Here is a 19,459-nt window from a genome sequence, read left to right on the forward strand (position 1 = left end):
GAATCCTGAGGCTAGTCTTTAAACCAAAAACAGGAGCTAAATTCATTTACAATTAATCATAATATTTCAAAGATGTTTTGCATGTCTGTATTGGTTATCCCTGACAAAAAAGCATCTAGGATGAATTACTTTCGTCCTTGCTATATAAGGCTATATACTGCAATAAAATACAACATTAAGAAAAAAAAAATAAAACACAAAGTTTATTGTTACTACAGTGTTACAATATTGACCAGTACCATTTAGCTTTATTCATGTTAAGACCTGTATAACAAATGATCAGCATAATATATAACTGGAACTTTTTTATAGTGATTAACTGTTAAAATGAACAGAAGCAGTAAACTCAAAAAATAAAATAAAGAAGTATAAATCTAGCTATTAATGTCTGATTCACATTTTTATCCCATTCCACCTAAGAACAAATACTAAGAAAACAACATTGCAATGAATAACTACACCACCTATTCATTTAAAACTGTTGCAATCTTTACCTATATGCACTCTCTGTGCAGATTAATTTTCCTGAAACACAATATAAATATATGTTCACTTTTACATATTGCATATGTGACATTCAAAAAATAAAAATGTATGTGCAAATAGAGATTACAGTCTTAGACTGATATAAATATATTATTTATATCCATTTATTTTCTATTACTTTCCCTCAGAAATGGTTATTATACTAGCTCAAAGCCTTATACTACTTGTATCTACACAAATGTACGTATGAACACAACTGTAACCAATGTGGTAAAAGAATCACATTTTTTAAATCTCAGCAAAGGTATCTTTTCTAGATTCATTGTCTGCTAAATTTGTGCACTGCAGGAAGAAATGATGCAATTTTTTTCCAGGTAAGAATGTTCATTTGTTTGTCATATCAGCAGCAATATCTGCACTTTTAATGTACAGCTTTCTTCCTTCTGCAATACTACATGATATTTTCTGGCAAATATAATGTTATCATGATCTCAGCATTATGCATATAGTGACAGACCCTTGACTGGAATAAATGCAGATAAGCCATACTTCAGAATATGTCATTTGATGTATTTTATTTGTATTATGGCATAGGTAAGCCTTGTGTAGGCAAAAGTTTTAACTAGCAACAGAATAAACTGCATGTTTATTGAGATCTACATGTTTCTCAGTGTTTTTTGTTGTATTCTTATTGATTTGCTTAATACCACTGGCTTCATCACTGTCTGTTTTTGCTGTATTATGGGGTAGAGCACTGATCTTCATGGACTTTTATCATACTCAACCTGATAGTGGTCTTTGGTTTGTTCAAAGTCACACATTTAGGCAATGGAGGCTGAGGGAATCAAACCTTGCACCACTGGTGCAAAGGAAACAGTATGCTAACAGCTCTAATCCTCTAAGCCAACTGCAAGACACAGCAAACTGTTCTTCACCTACTTTATAGATATTTAGAAATATTGTGAGAAAGAATAATCAACCTTCTATGCACAGAATAACATAAGTGCAATACTATAAAAGAAACAGAAAAATAATTCATGAATGTATATTTTTTATTTCTAGATGTGAATGAATGTATTACTCCAGACCTAAACAACTGCTCGCTAACTACAGCAATCTGTTCCAATTATGATGGATCATATATGTGCCAATGCAAAGCAGGGTACTCAGGAGATGGTGTGAATTGTACAGGTATGTCATGCCAGCAAGAAAAAATAACAAGAACAATGCTTATAGTAGCTATTGACCATATTGGTGACATTAAAATCTTCTGCAAACAATATATATATATATATATATATATATATATATATATATATATATATATATGTTATTATTTTTATTCACATACATATACACACACACATACACACACACAAATACATGTACATGCTATTTTTCAAGAAATCCTGACAGCTACTATTAAAGAGATAAAGTGCTGGTTTCTTCATATTGTAATGCAGTTGCATTGGCCTTTTTAATTAAATACATACATATGCAACCTCAATGGTCAGTGGCATAGTATTTTAAGAGAATACATTTGATTACCAGTTGGTTGTGTTATTATTTTTCTCATTACAGATTAGTTGCTCGTACAGTGGATAAAGTTTTAGTATTATATCACAGAAACAATCATTTTTTTCCTCTCTATACTAACCTTTCAGTTGAGGACATACATGCAGATTACAAATGCATTCACGCACACACACACACACACACACACACACACACACACACACACACACACACAGACATACACACACATACACACACACACACACACACACACACACACACACACACACACACACATACACACACACACACACACACAAATCCATGGACATTCTATGTCTTTCAGACACCTGTGTGGTAAAACTAAGCATCCAAGTTATAACACTTACTTGTGGCTCATTAATTTTGTTTAAAAGTTTATTTATACCTAATGGAGACAAATGAGACATTCTAAACTCTCCTTCTTAGTTTGCATGAGGATTAAGAGCATTGTATCCAGTACTAACAATGTACACATTATAAACAACTTGCATTCATGTTGACTCTGTTGTAATGTTTTTCTTAAATCTGATTCAGTCTATCACATCACTTCTGATTCCTGTTGTTTTTGGTAATAGACTAGCAAGACACAACTGTTTTTTTAAGTTTTGATTTCCAGGTTAATTCATTATATCGTGCACTTCTGTATTAACATGTTAACTTGAGAAAACTTTTTCCACTTGCAATATGAATGCTCCTCGCTTTGGATGCATTTTCCTTTTGTTCAGTATACAGGCAATGTTTCTTTGCTACAATTGTACCTGTGCTGTAGTATTAGTGGATACATTGCCGTCTTCCTTTCAAGTTAGAAAAATGAATCTCAAACAGCGAAGGGCCAAATGCCTCAATAGTCAAGACAATACTGTGCAAGAAGAGGTTTTGTATCCCTGCCTTATTTTCAATAGCTCTCAGATCCTTATTTGTTCGTCCTGTTAAGCAGGATTGTCTTTTAAATACCTGGAACATCTACTTGATGAGGCAAAGGCATTGTCTGAGCATATTTCCATTCTAAGAAACACAATTCAAAGCTGGAATTATTGCATCTTGCAAAAGGCCAATCACTTCTAAGACTACAATGCTCAGTCCATTTTTTTCTATATTCGCTGTTATGTTGCAGATGCATCCTGCTAAATAGCAACCAGAGAAATACTGATAAAGTTAGGTGAGTATATAATAGGGCTGCAAACTCTGTCCTAGGAATAGCTTATGATATACACTATCATGCCATTTTGTAACAGCTTGACGGGTTGATCAGAAACTATAGACTGACCTATATTCAACTTTTCTGTATCATACTCTTCAAGGGTTAACTGCTTCTCAGTTTTTTCTAATATCTTCATTTACCGTTCACTGCTCAGAGGTCACTTACTTCCAATGCTCCTGTTTGTAAGCATGTAAGACACATGCAAGCACACACACATGAATACACATGCACACACAACTCCTCCAGAACTGGAGAATGTACCTTCTCCTGGCTCATACCTTTATTGTGCATTTCCTAGCCCAGACAAAATAGGGAAGTGAGTTCTACCCATACCTCCAAGCTTGTTTTATGGGCTCATCTCTTGTCTACAAACAGGTATACTTATTGCAAAGCAGCATAGTAGCTTTGAACCATCAGTATGACCTTTGTGGACCTTCCAAGATAGTGTATAATGACTTAGGACCTGGTATAAGGCAATCCATCCTTGTCAACAGTATGGCTAATGCCATTAGGTATCAGGCAGATCAGCATCCAAAATTTTGCAGGCAATAACACCTTCCCAGTTATCCACAGTGCTTTGCAAAACTGTAGCATTGATGATATTGGCTGTCATGCAGCTAGGCATATAACACTTTCTCTGGCTTTCCCTGGAAACAAGAAATTTCCTTTTTGCCCATAATGCTATGCATAACTTCTTCTCCAGATATTTTTTTTTGCAAATTAAAGCTAAAGCAGAAGCATCAGAGAAATGTGTCCAGATTATTTTTCAAAAAATTATTTTATGAGAAAAAAATAGTTTGTTTCTAATTTTTGGACATGTGAACTTGTTTACATGTTTTCAGGATTCCTGTCAACCTTTCAGTTGAGACCATTTTGGTTTTTACCTTTTTTCTTGAGTTTTACAGTTCTAAACTACCTCTCTTTAGACTTTGTCATGCATTGTTCCTGCCTCTTAATTCTTATGGTATATTACCTATTGCTTTGTTACTGTATTTAGATGTATTTATTTATCTATTGTGCTTGTTTACCAGGAAGGTCCACTGGGCCTATGTGAGCCCATTTTCAGTGGAGGCCCTGGGAGAAAAGCTCCACTAGAACAGTTATGTAAAATACAATACGGTAGTAAACATAAGACATAATACAAGTCTTTGGAACATAAGGACTCAAGAAGATTCAACAAGTAATAGTGTCTAGTAAGTTTACAAAAGTACAACATAAGGAGGTATATCTAGGTGCAATATATTAGTTAAACTATTTTAGCTTATTAGCAACTTAGGATAAATTACTTTGCATAAAATAATAATAGATTATACAATGAGAAAAAATAGATCTCTGTAATGTCATTATTTTATTACTATTTTATTATTATTATTACAATTATTTAGTATTATAATTTATTATTATTATTATTTTATTATTTTTAAAGATTGTTTGAAGTTTGGTGTCATTGTTCAACTTTCTGATTATTTGGTTGAAATGAAGAGTTAGGCTTTTTAAAACTATAAATGCAGTCTTGAACTTCTCTTCCAAAATAAGCATTATCTGTGTGCTTTTTGTGTTTTGTGACTTTGAAAGTTTTACTGTTTTGACTAACAGCCTTCCCGAGTTTTTGAAGTTTTGGGTCTGAATAACTGCAAACCAATGAAATGAACTGTGATTAATCATAGTGGACCCATTTTAGATGCTATTCTATACTTTTAACTAAAAGAGGCTGTGAAATGTTTATAGGGCCATTTTGAAGGTCTGAAAGGTAATTTCTTGCCTCTTTCCCGTCTGCTACCAGGGTACATAGAGGCATTTTCTCAGTACCTGTCATGTCATTTATATCTCCCAGTTTTCCTCATCATCCTACATACAAAAACTGATATCAAGAACATGAGAGTTTAACCACCAGCTTAACGTCAACACATTTGCCAGTATCGGGGCCACAGACTTTGAGAATGATTCCTTTCATGTCAACTTCTCTGTCAGGGTAAACAGACTTGATGGTGATGCTGTCAATGTCATTGTGTCCCTTGACTTTACTGCTGAAGGACAACCAAAGATTTAAGAAACAGCCTTTTTAATTTTTAATGTCAGTCTGAGGAGGTGGATAATCTTTCTGACTATGGCACTGAGATCCCTGGTGTCCTGCCCAGGGCTGATGGATATGTCAGTCCTGTTGTTGGGAGATCAGCAGTCATGGATGGGCTTGGCACTGACTTGCTTGATATCTGCAGTAGCCTCAGCTGACTTCAGCCTTTGTAGCTGGGGCTTAGTACTTTCAGTCTCCAGGGTAGCACCATTGTTAATGTGGACACCGTCATTGTAGACTGTTCTGCGTATGTCACTCTCTGTATTCTGCTTTTTATTTTATTTTTATTTATTTATTTTATTTTATTTGCAGTTTGTTTGCCAGGATGGTCCATTGGGCCACTAGGAGCCTGTTTTCAATGGAGCCTGGGGGAAAAAGCTCCAGTCAAATGAACAAACAAATACAAGTTACTTAGAAAGCAAGTTATAACAATAGATAGTACAGTAATACAGGTAATAAATGGCATTAGTGACATGCAAAGGCAGGCCATCTTTAAATAAGGAAATAAAAGTGTTCACAATCATATTTATATACAAAATCTGTTGATTGTAACAGATGCCTATAAAGGTCTTATACTATCATATTTATAAACAAAATCTGATGCTATGATCTATGAACTTGGCCACAGAAGCAGGCATGCTTTGGAATAGAAATTCAGGCATCTACATCTTCAGGCAACTGGACAAATGAGCAAGAGACTTACTGCAGGATCTTTTACATTCATCTGGACCACACTGAGCTTTTTTCATCATATTTTGAACTGTCACTTCTGAGGACTAGTAAGAGATATATGTGCAAGAGAAAGCCCATGGAGTCTCATTCAGAATCTCCCTTTTTGGATGTCAAGGACAAGGAAACCCTAGAGTCTTCTTGTCACACAGACAACTCAAAATTTTGAGATTTAGTATAAATAAGACACAGAGCATTATGGCCCAAAGACCTCACAACCTTTCCACAAAGGAATCTGTAAAAGGATTTTCAGACCCCGCCCCCCAGGTTCTTCTTAGGTTATCCGTTTTATCAATAAATTGCTCAGTCAAGTCTGTAAGGGAAAATCCTAATATTGTGGCATTTGTTTCAAGGAAACTGAATGTTTTCCTCTGTCTTCTGAAAGACTGAAACTCTTGGAGTGAGACTCCTAAGCCTGATGTTATTGTTTTTGCAGCTGCCCTTAAAAATGCTCCTGCACTAGAGATTCCTGTTGTTCATACCCTGCATCAGTAAACAAGTTCCACAGACAGGCTTGGAAAGCATGTTTATTCATCAGTCATGCTCACTAAGGGTGGCAGTAAACTGTCTTTCTCACATATTAAGATTCCATGGGTCTGTATTATATGCTCAAAGTTTTAAAACTTCGACACTCATATGATCGACACCATATAAGAGAAGTTTTAAAACATCGAACATATAATAAAAATAAACAAAAACAAAAAAAACTACCTGAGTGCTCTGAGCAAACCCCCCTGCTCCCCCTGCTACTTAAATATACCAAGTCCGAGATCGCACTACAGAGAAGTAAAGGGAAATATTCCCTACGGCAATCTCCGTTGAAACTTTCCAGCTTTCAAAAGTTCGCTCATTATGGTGTCGACCATATGAAACTCGAACTTTTGAAAGTTCGAGCATCTGATATAGACCTAGATTCCATGGACTGTTGGCAGAAGAAATAAGCTCATCACTGGATGAGTTTTCATTGGACAGCAGCTTAAACATAAAATACAGTCACAGATGGCAACTGTGTCAGCAATTGCAAACCTCCTCGTGACACTTGCACATATTTCAGCTAATGGAGCAGCTCAGGCAGCAGACACCGGCATTGCATCATCACACTTGACTGCATTTGACAAACTTTGCCAGAAATACCAAGAAGACCTTTACCAGTGTCCCCTTCAAAATAACAACACTTTCAGGTGAAATATTAAAGGTGAAAATACAGAAAATGGAAAGGGAAGATGAAGGATTTTGTACTGTTCTTGTCAAAATCCAGACTGGACAATGCAACTTCTGTAGGTCACAAAGGAGGCCATTTCAACTCTGAGTTTGGCATGACCAACAGCAACAAAACAGTCAAGAATCTGGAGGATTCAAGAATCAGGAGTCAGCTGTGGTAAATTTTAGAATGGTCACACCACAGAGGTGGGAACACCAGGAAGCATGAGGGGTGGGTTCCTTGGTCTTCCTTTGACTTATGTCTAATCCCAGACATGTTACCTGACTGTCTCATTCTGTGTTCAGCCTGGGTCATGTGCTCCTCTACCTGGAAAGATAGAGAGTATTCACACAGGAGGCTGAATAACAACAGTAATATTGGAGAGTATTCACACAAGAGACTGAATAACAACAGTAATATTGGAGAGTATTCACACAGGAGACTGAATAACAACAGTAATATTGGAGAGTATTCACACAGGAGACAATAACAACAGTAATATTGGAGAGTATTCACACAGGAGACTGAATAACAACAGTAATACTGGAGAGTATTCACACAGGAGACTGAATAACAACAGTAATATTGGAGAGTATTCACACAGGAGACTGAATAACAACAGTCATATTGGAGAGTATTCACACAGGAGACAATAACAACAGTAATATTGGAGAGTATTCACACAGGAGACTGAATAACAACAGTAACATCCAAAAGCTACACAGCAACAATGTATAGCCCTCCCCTCACAATTTATTTTCCTTCATCACTCCTCTAGGGGAATGTCCAAAGAATGCTCTAATTCAGAAGTGCCCCAGGACTCTGTTATTGTTTTCCTCCCTGTTTCTCTTCTTCCGAATTTCATACAGGCACAGCAAGTCCAAAGTCATGCTTATAAAACAATTTGGCCTCAACAAGATAACTTTCTCTAGTAAGGCCATACCGTTTGAGAAGGCCTCTAAATCAGGTGCCTGTCAGGTCGCTTCTGACCCATCCTTGTGGCAAGCCTCATGTGAAGCTCCACTCTCTTTGTCAAACTGCGGTTTCTACAGTTCTAGGAATGGCCAGAAATTCTTCGTACCACACCAGAGTGGTCCAGATGTTCACCACTGTCCAGAGTTTTAAGGCTAGAAAAACAAACAAGAGTAAGCAGATGATTTTTTTTTCTTTATGGGTTGCTTCAAAAGGTTTGGATTCCTTCCTGGCTTCAGTTTCTCCAGTGGTGGTCTATCTTGCTCAGTTTTTCAACAGAGGACTAAATTATTCATCCAGAAAGGTGCACCTTGCTGCTATTTCTAATATTTAACAATGTTCTCATTTAATCTAAGCTAAAACTGCAACTTCAAAACCAAGTGTATAGCTTACCTCATTACTGGCTTAACATACCCCAAATGTGACATTACTTACACATTCACTCCTGGAAAATCACCCTTAATCAGTTGAAGTGCTTCACTCTTCAAAACCCAAATCCCCTTGAATGTACTCTCGTGTAACATAAAGTTGCAACATATACTTTCACATACAATACATTTTGCTTTAACATCTGATTTCTTCTCCTTCCTACCTTACTACTTATAAATATTTATCCCCCTTATCAGACTGTAAATTTTTTCTATCCCTTAATACAATTTCCACAGTTAACCACTTTTACATCTCTAACGATCTTCAGCCTAAACTAGCTATATTCCTGCATCTTAACTCAATTGTTTTTTAAGTATAGCTATTACTGTTAGTGTTTATGTCCACAAAATCAGTGATTGTCTTGTACTCTGTATGAATACACAGTATATATGCAAATATTCATTATCCTATCCATCTGTACTTTCTGATTGTTTTGAAGGCATACTAGTTTATGCTGTAGCCTTCAGCATTTGCTTACTTGTATCCAGTTTGTGTATTTGTAACTTTATAATTTATATTCATACCCTTTAAATGTATTTTCCAAGTACTTTTTCACTTTAAATCTTGCTAGTAACTTTTAACATTTCTATATCCCGGGTCCCCTTTGAAAATGACCAATCATCCAGTAGAGCCAAGCCATTCAAAATATGTAATTCATTAAATAAATAAATACATGCAAATATAAATAAACAAGTAGATAGACAGATAGACAAATAGCTAGGTAAAGAGATACCTAGAGAGACAGACAGACAAAAAAATATTTGACAGTATGTAAGGCCTTTTTGAAAGTTCCTAAGGTCTTTATCAAGGATTCTATGCATCCACAGAGATCTATACTTTTAATAAAGAAAGTGACCATTCCTTCTTTTGAATCAGCAGTTACTACAGAGTTGAAATATTATCAGTGAAAACACTGTCTCCATTGGTCACTGCTTCTCCTAGAAGTGTTTCTGAATAACAATCTGATGTTATATTATCATTATACAGCTCATGCCAGCCAAAAATCTCTTGAGCTAATACTCTATCCACAATGACCCTCTCCCATTTACCCCAGATCTTGTTTGCCACTCTTATAGCAAGATGCATCAGCCTACTCTCCTTCCGCAGCTAAGTAAATTTTAAAATATAATAGCCTTTCTTCTTATAAAACTTTAATATTCTTCTTCTTTTTCTACCCACCTTTTTCCTTGTGAGTGTGTTTCCATACCCATTGGTATTCTTTCCTTATCACTGGTTGTCTTTCCTCTCTCCTTTTCCTATTTACCATTTTGGTAGTTCTTTCTACCGTTGTTGGTAGAACGTCCTCCTTTTCTTTCTTTCCTTAATTGGTGTGTGTATGGTGCATTTGTTGACCTTCTCGTCTTCCACATGTCAACATGGCAGAAAGGTCCAAAGGCAGAACTGGATTTAAGCAGTGCCAGGACTGTGGCCAAAAAATGCCTAACTCTGATGGGCATTCGGCTTACATCTATTGTCTAGGTGCTCCTCATTTGGACATTGATTGCTCTGTCTGCCAGGTCTTCAGTTCTAGGTTCTTGGTAGAATGACAAAATAAGCTCATTCCTAAAGGGTTTCTTAAGTACACTTTTGAAGAAGCTTTATCCAAGGCCGACAAGTCTCCTAAGGCCTCTAGTTCAAAAAGCAGTCTCACAGTGCCAACACCTCCATCAGCACCAACATCAAGAAAGTAAAAATCTTCTGTTGGTCCCTCCTCAGAACTGAGAGCTAAGGTTCCCAAGCTCTCTGAACTGATCCCTTCTTTGGCACCAGTCACTTTGGTGCCTTCGGCACTGGCTCCTGCACCAGTACCACAGTCGTCACCAGCTTCTTTAGTTTCCATGTGCACCGGTCACCCCTGGAGACATTCTTGAGATCCTTAAACAGAGGGGTAACTGGAAGTCCATAGACCCTACCTCTGAGGAGTCTGTGTACTTGCAAGCCTTTGATTCTCACCCATCTACTTCCTGGGTGACCCCTGCCACTGACGATCTCATTAAACTGATCACTCAACGGGCTTGTAAATAACCTGACTCCATAGAACCAATTCACCAGAGACTAGATAAGATCCTTTCTGCACCTGGGGACCACCAACATTGGGCTAAAGGGCTAGCAGCAGATTCCATGGTGGTAGTGGTGGCCACCAAAAAGGAACTTGCTGAGGAAAGTTCCTCTGTTCATCCCCCTAAACAAGAGTGTAGAGTGATGGACAGATTTGGAAGGTGTGTCTATGCTTCATCGACCTTCACCTTAAGGTCCTTGAATTTTCTGGCACATTTTACTAGGCCCCAGAGGGATCTGATCAAGGAACTATCAGACACCATAGCAAAAGCTGTATCTGATTAGGTCGAAGAAAAGGTTGCCTCCCAGTTAGATACCCTGGAGTCTATTAACAACTCATCCATGAGGCTCATTTCACATGCAGCCGAAGGAACAACCAGGTCAGCTGGTTCAGGTGTTGCTATCAGACAACATACCTGGATGTGCCTGTGTTAGCTTGTGGAGCCATTCAAGTCTTTCTTCGTCAGTGGTCCCTTTGATGGATCTTCTTTATTCCACCCCAAAGTTAAAGACACTCTAGCCAGGTGTGAGAAGGATGGGAAGACCCTATCTGCTATGGGTATATGTTTTTCTCATCCCCAACGATCCTAAGCTAGGAATTAAAGGAGTGAAAAGATGTGGTTTAAAAAGTCCCAAGGGTCTTTCCAAGATACACATGGTGAAGCCTCCCTTGGGGCAGAGGGGGGAGCTTTAATGGAAGATACCAACCCTGAGGCAGAGGTGGCCCACAGAATCAGAGATCCTGAGACTCTTTTTCTGGCCAGCCCTACCAGCGCTCCTGAAAGGGGGCCCAAATTCTTACCAATGTAAGCGGTTGGGGCAAGATTTTGTCTGCATGCAAAAGCCTGGCAACAGACAACCACAGATATTTGGGTGCAGAGAATCATTACCAGAGGTTATTCTATCCTGTTCACCCGTTATCCCAGACCTCTAACACATCTCCCTGATGTTTAATCCAATCAGAGAGACCAAGCGGCCTTAGAAATCCAAACGCTACTAAACAAAAGTAATCCAAGAAGTCCCACCAGACCAGATAGGAACTGGATTTTACTCAAGGTTCTTTTTAGTGCCAAAAAATACAGGGGACTGGAGACCCATACTGGATCTCAGCATTCTAAGCAAATTTGTTCAACAGTTCAGTCCAAATTACAGATGGTCATGGTTCAATCTATACTCCCCTTTTTGGAGGAAATTGATTGGATGTGCTCTATAGACCTTCAAGATGCATACTACCACATAAAAATGTACAAGTGCTCCAGAAGGTTTCTCCACTTTTGGCTGAGAGTCAGTCATTTCAATTCAGAGTGCTACCCTTTGATCTCACCACAGCCTCCAGGGTGTTCACCAGATGTATGGCAGTAATGACAGCTCACTTGAGACTGCATAGATCAGAGTGTTTCTATATCTAGATGACTGGCTCATCACTGCTCCCACCAGGCATCTACTGTTTCAAGCAACAGAGTTCACTTTGCATTTGTTCCTGAGCTGGGGAATCACAGTCAAACAAAATCACACCTAAGCCCCTGTCAAGGTTTAGAATTCATAGGAGCTTGTCTGTAAACCATTTCTTGTATAGCCTGTCTTCCCCAAAACAGATTACAGAAGAAAATATCCCAAGTGCATCCCATTCTTTGCAAAAACAAAGTTCCAGCACCTCTGGTCCTTCTAGCATTGGGGTCCATGGCAGTGACCATCACTTCCATTATTGAGGTTCCATATGCACCTACTACAATGGCTTCTAGCTTCACAATGGTCTATTCTAACCCATCCAATGAACCACCCCATATTAATCACCAGCCACTGCAAAAAAGACCTATCCTGCTGGATGGAATCTGAGGAAATCCTATTAGGCTGTCCTTTTTTCCCCCCTCAACCCAAGGCCATAGTGACCATGGATGGATCCCAGATGGGGTGGGGGGCATTATTTGGGAAGAACAGGCCAACACACTTGGACCCGAAGGAAGCCAATCTGCATATCAATGTCTTGAAGTTGAGGGCCATGCTTTTAGCATTGCAAGCCTTCCAATCTGTCCTCCCCTGCGATTCAATCAGACAACATGTCTGTAGTCTGGTACATCAACAAACAAGAGGGAACCAAGTCCTACTCCCTGTGCTGAGAGACCTGAGAGTGTGACAATGGGAAATTTCCTCCAACTGCTTTCTGATAGGAATGCACATCCCAGAGAGTTCAAACATGATAGCAGACAAACTGAGTAGATGCATTCTATGCCTCAAGAGTGGTCTCTCAATCTTGAGATAGTGAGGAGGATTTTTTGTTGCTGGGCCCATCCTTGCTTGGACCTTTTTGCATTACCCCAAAACAACAAGTGCAGAAGCTACTTTACCTTGATCCTCCCCCAGGGGGAGTCACAGAGGGACACTCTTCTCCTTGATTGGCTCCTGGGTCTCCTCTACACCTTCCCTCTTTTCCTGTAATTGCACTTTTTCTCAAGAAAGCAGCCAGGTTGAAAAGCAAAGTGATCCTCATTGCACCCTATTGGCCTGGACAAATTTGGTTCCCCTTCCTGTGGCCTCATCTAGTCCACCGTTCATGGATTCTGGACCCAGTTCCAAACCTGATGTCTCACCCTGAGGGACTGGTGGACCCCAATCTTCAAAACCTCAAGCTGACAGCTTGGTTCCTCCAATTCCACTAGTTGCCAGGCTTACGGATATACCTTCTCCAGTATGGAAAATTCTGCTGACTTCCCATAGACCATCCACCAGGACATGCTACCTTTGTAAGTGGAAGAGATTTTTGATCTGGGAGTATGATAACGATCTTGAACCTTTCTCCACTCCAGTGGAGAAACTCCTAGTGTTTCTAATCTAACCATTCTTTTTGAACAAGGGGCCTCTGCCTCTACAATTAAGGTCCAATTAGCTGCCCTTTCAAATTTCCTTAATGGTTTCAGGGATGTTCCTCTAATTTCTCATAGACTATGTAAAGTGTTGCTCAAAGGAACTCTGCACATGAAGCCTCCATTTAAAGACCCCCCTACCACCATGGGATTTGACCATTGTTCTCCAGTCTTTGGTGCTTTCCTGCTTTGAGCCAGTGGCAACATGCAATCTAAAGTTTCTTTCATGAAAAATGCTTTTCCTCATAGCTATAACTTCAGCAAGATGAGTTTAGAGATGCAAGCCTTATGCTCAAAATCACCTTATTTAATTTTTCACAAGGATAGAGTTTCATTCAGAACTAATCCATCCTTTCTTCCAAAAGTAGTTTCAGAGGTCACCATTAATCAAACCACAGACTTGCATATTTTCTTCCCCAATTTTTCCAACAAAGACAAGTATTGTCTACATTTGCTGGATGTTCACACACAATTATGTTTCTATCTCAGCAGAACTAAAGGATTTAGAAAATCAGAGCAATTGTTTGTTTCCTTCTCTGGTCCAACTTTAGGGAAGTCTGTTTCCAAAGTCACCTTTTCAAAATGGCTAGGAGATTGTATTACTCACATATATAATACAAAGAATATCAAGTTACCTGCAACAATGAGAGTGCATTCTACCAGGTCAATGGCCACTTCAGCTGTTTTCCATTCCAAGGCTTCCATGAATGAAATGCACACAGTAACAACATGGGCTACTCCACATACCTTTATCGCTCATTAGAAATTAGATCGGTCTCCAGGGGAAGAGCTTCCTTTGGTTCTATGGTTCTCAGGAATATCCTTTTGCCCCATGGCCTCCTAGGATCTAAAGTAGCTGGGGACTCTGTCCCAACAGTCAAGAATAGATGAAGATTGACATTAGATAAAGAAGTTGTAACATTTCATCTGTGTTGTCAATCTTCTTCTATTCTTGGCATCCCACCTTCCTTCCCCCTCCTGTGAATTCCTGGAGGAATGAACTCTTGCCTTGGGTGCATTGTTAGGGTTCACCTTGGACATGGCTTCTTCATATCGGTTCATGGTTCTTCTGGCTTTCTATAAGTCTGCAAACTCGATCTGAGGTAAATGAGCAAGGGGCATTGTGGGTAGAGTATTAGCTCAAGAGATTGTTGGCTTTTTCGAGCTATATAACAGCCTGACCGGTTCCGAGGATTGGAAATGACTGGTCTATATTAGATGATCAAACTTCCAAAGGTTTTACCGTCATATGGTCGACACCATATGATCGAACTTTTACAAGTTTGATCATCTAATAAAAAAAAAAAAATAAACTACACAAATAACCTACCTCCCCCACACCCCACCCCCGCTCTTTAAATATACCAACTCCGAGATCGCACTACAATGCAGAAAAGGGAAATCTTCCCATTCCACAGTGTACAGAGAGCTCTGTTAAAACTTCAAACTTTCAAAAGTTTGATCATATGGTGTTGACCAAATGAAACTTGAACTTTTGGAAGTTCGATCAACTAATAAAGGCCCAGAAATGACACCCAACAGTCAAGAATAGATGAAGATCAACAACACAGATGGAACGTTATGGTAAGACATAACTTCTTTTTATATGTCAATCCATACTTGATTTTTCACAAGGCTGCCATCTCAATCATTGTAACAAACTGCTTATGCTATTCATAACTCTTCTAACAAAGGTGAATATTTAGTGCTTTGTATGGATATTCAGACAGTTCAGAATTTATGTGAAAAGAACCCAGCCTTTCAGTAGTGAGTCTCATTTTTGTATCAGTTTCTAGTTAAAAATGGGATAAAATGTAACTAAAATTCATTTTTCTTGACAGTTCACTGATTGTACTAAACTATTAACTCATTCAAGCATATAAACACATTTTTAATGCTTCCAATTAATGCCCATAGTTCCTTATGGTGTCCAAAAGTTTTTTTGGTCTGCCATCATTAACTGCGTGATTGACCAGCTAATAATAGACAGCATTAGATAGGGCAAAGAGTTATTAACAAAACAACACTAAGATTGTTAATCTATGATGTCCCATAGTAGAGAAGTAAATCACTGTTTGCCACTTATTATTCATATTGTCATATTTATACAGACTTGCATATTATTGAAGGCTATGGTATAAAATGCCATGATGGGAGACAGGAAAATTCATTATCAATTTGCTGTGGTAGCGTTGTCACCTCACAGTTAGACATTGCCCGTTCGATTCTCAGTTAGAGCGTCTTCTGTGTGGCGACATGCATGAATGGGCATTCCTTCATTGAAGGTTGTGCATTAGGCCCGGCAAGCCAGCACGTAAAAATCTACTGCCAATCATTAGCAGACCGGAGTTCCGCTGTGGCGACCCCTAACCGGGAAAAGCCGAAAGACACAACAACAACATTTAAATCATACTATACTGGAGATTTTGCAAGTTGTTTGTTAGTAATCATGAAAATAAGCAATATTCCCATGTGTACTTAATACTTCAAAAACCAAGGGACTTAAAAACTATTCCATGGCATCAGGTGAAACCATAGATTTTGTTGAAGAAATTGACCTTTACATTTGCACTGCAAGTTGCACATTTTGAGAGATATATATTTTAATTATATAATTATAATTGTTGTAGTTTTATTGTTAATTGTACAATTAAGCATATGTTTTCATATTTTTGTAAATATCTTAATAGACATTCACCCAGAGCACAATTTCTTGCTAACATGTAAAAGATCATGTCTGGTTAACAAAAGTGAATATATGCCTAGATTGTATATTTTCCAAGATATGACAATTTGCTTGTGAAAGTTTAGCAGAAAATATAATTCTGGAATTGTGTATATTAAAATATATTGTAATATTTACAGAAATACTACACATACACTGACTAATATCACTGTAAAGAATAGCTCTTACTGATAATATTGTTATTTGGATAATTTAACAAACTTCACAAATTATTTACATTTGTTTATCTTATGCTTTTTGAACTGATTTTTCAGAAACTACTCTGGAATGCAAGGATGTTTGTAGGCTGCTAGAGGTGTGACGTTCCTCACTATATAGGTGTTAAATGAGTTATATAAAAATATTGAAATCTTCCATCTTCAGTACTCAGAGCTCTGAACCGGAATAGTGGCTGTATTCCAGGACATGTTTAAAAATGCATCCATAGAAGATATTTGGTAGCAACTATTTAGGCTTCACTGATTTTTTTTTCACAAGACATTGATATGATCTTTACTTCTACGTCTTCCTTTGGGGCCACAGTCTTATAATTATGTTCTCATTAAGGTGACCACTCAGGAAAACAAGACTGGGACTCTGTCCCATTTTTGGTGAAGATGGACCTTCCCAAACCAGATATGACTTTATATACTGACCATATGACCAGGTTGACAGTAGCCTTTCATTTGACACTCATATTGCTAAAGTAGTTAGGAAGACCTTCTACATTGCCCACCTTATCATGAAGGGATTCACATCTAGATCAAGGGAAGTCATAGTCTCCCTATACTCATCACTCATCAGACCAATGATCGAGTACAATGCCCCATTCGGAATGTATCTGACCCGACACTTGCAGCAGCTGGAGAGGCCACAAAAGTTCCTCACCAAAAGGATAAAGGGTCTCAAAAATCTGTCTTATGCTGCACGACTGAAAGAACTCCAGTTATATTCAGTTGCGTACCGCTTGCTCAGAGGTGACCTATGCCTGACATACAAGGCCATGTCAAACCCAGATTTGATGAATATGCTTCATCTCAAAAAATCTAGATCCCTCAGAGCCACAAGGGCGGGTGACTTAAACCTCGACACGGTTATTAATAGGACGTGTTGGAGGGATAGTTTCATCACCCAAAGACTCCCTATGCTGTGGAACAAAATCCCGGTTTATGTGAGGCAGAGCACCTCACTGGCCTTGTTCAAGAGGAATCTTGACCAATGGATGGGAGATCGCAGATACACCCCAGGGGTTACCTCAGTGTCACTGCTCGACAGAGGCACAGCTAAATAATGGGCATAGTTTCTCCAAACTAATGGGTGGCGTAAGCCACAAAACTATGGGCTAGGCTTATAAATGCCCTCGGGCAGATAGCCTAGTATGAACCTATGAACCTATGAACCTATAACATTAGATCTGTATGAGTGGATCCATCCTCATTAACACATCCACCCTTCCTGCCCAAACCCTTTTGTTGACACAGTCTAGATGTTTTCATTTCTTGTTATTCTGATTTGTTTGGTTCCTCTGCAGTGTAACATAAATGAAGTCTGGTACAAAAGTAGTTTTGCAGAGCATTGTGGGTAAAAGGGGAGGGACTTGCAGACTGGGAAATGATCAAATTATGCCTATACTTAATGTCATTAGTACTCCTGTTGAATAGGATGGCTCTGTTCATCCAGATCTAATACTGAGACAGATAAATATACATTTTATGCTCTGTATAATTGCCTCTTCATTTCTTAAATATGATGTAAACTGTTTTGCTTGTACTTATGTATTTGCATTCATACTTGTTCTTTGAGAGTATTTTAACCTCACTGACCCTCTCCTGCAAATGGGCTTCGACCTTAGTGGGATTAACTGAAAATAAATACATAAAACATATAAATGAGTTAATTAACAAAAAATGAAATATAAAAATGGATGAATTAATTAAAATACACACATACATACATACATGCATACATACATAAGCACGTATATAAATAACTTTTAGTCCAGAGTTTAGTTGACACTTCAGGCTCCAAGATTTGTGCACAAAATACATCATTAGATGTCTTCTTGTACATTGTATAAATAGGATAAAGAGTATTAAAATCATTCATGTATCCTGATCACTCCTTAGTGTTCAGAGAGTAAGCACGTAATCATACAAGACAGACACTAAATTATTTTTGACTCAGTGTGACGTGTCTCCTCTTTCTGAATGTCCCAGAATGACACCACACTATGGGGCCTATTCATAAAAGCTGGTATGCACCGGTGTAGGGCAGGTGTTTGAATGTCCTTAGTATGAAAGTGGTGGAGGTATGTGGAAAAAGAGTATGAATGTGGCTTCTGCATGCTTTTCCTTACACCTCACATGTCTGGCACTTAGAATGGGTATAAAGGTCAGGTGATCGATTTCAATAATTGGCTTAGTTTTGGGTGTAATTCCAAGGTGATCCGGTTCCTGTCTGCCTGGGAAGCCAGAGACAATTTGCACCTGGCACTCCTAGGCTTTTGGCTGCTGGCAAACACTCTTGCAGAACAAAGTAAGGGTCAAGCTGCTAATTGCTAGGAGCTTAAACCAAAAACTGCACTCCCTGAAGCACTTCTATCACTAGAAGATGTAGGTTTCTATGCAGTCACAGAAATGTGGTTTAAGGCAACAGACAGCACCCTCCGGCCATGCAAGGCTAGAATGCCTTCCACACCTTTAGACCACAAAATAAACATGTGAAAACCAAAGGAGGCAGTTTCGGTCTATATTAGAGATATATTCACCTCACATCTAGTTAGACTGGACAACTCCGTGGAGTTACTTCAGGTCCAGTTTATGGTGGGTATGACGCCCAGTCAAGTCATAGCCAGTTATATATCCCTCTTCATGGGGCATGACACCCATGAACCCTACTTGTCCAAACTAAAAACAATCCAAATATTACCAAAAGCACTGGTTATGGGGTATTTCAGTTATCCCACCATCAACTGGAAAACCTACCCTAGCCCAAACTTGCTAGCACAAAAATTCCTTGACTTTGTGAATTCAAATGCCCTGGAGCAAATTGCCATACCCTGACAAGAGGAACAAACATTCTAGAGCTGGTTCTCACCAACACATCAAACAGGTGCACTGCTGCAATTGTTGGACCCTCATTAGTTAAAATAGACCACAAATTAGTA

At 38.6% G+C, this 19,459-nt stretch overlaps 1 protein-coding gene across 1 annotated transcript in view; it reads left to right on the forward strand.

Annotated features, from left to right (window-relative positions):
• The window catches only part of LOC122801233 (EGF-containing fibulin-like extracellular matrix protein 1), a 125,784-nt gene extending 118,552 nt beyond the window's left edge, over window positions 1–7,232 (forward strand). The window contains exons 5-6 of the mRNA XM_044070785.1: window positions 1,549–1,740; window positions 7,102–7,232. Coding sequence (XP_043926720.1) covers window positions 1,549–1,740; window positions 7,102–7,232 — 323 coding nt within the window. The remainder of the gene's footprint in view (window positions 1–1,548; window positions 1,741–7,101) is intronic.
• The last annotated feature ends 12,227 nt before the right edge of the window (window positions 7,233–19,459 follow it).

The sequence above is a fragment of the Protopterus annectens genome, chromosome 4.part1 (genome assembly GCF_019279795.1).
Source record: "Protopterus annectens isolate FY-2018-M chromosome 4.part1, PAN1.0, whole genome shotgun sequence".
Classification (NCBI taxonomy): Eukaryota; Metazoa; Chordata; order Ceratodontiformes; family Protopteridae; genus Protopterus; species Protopterus annectens.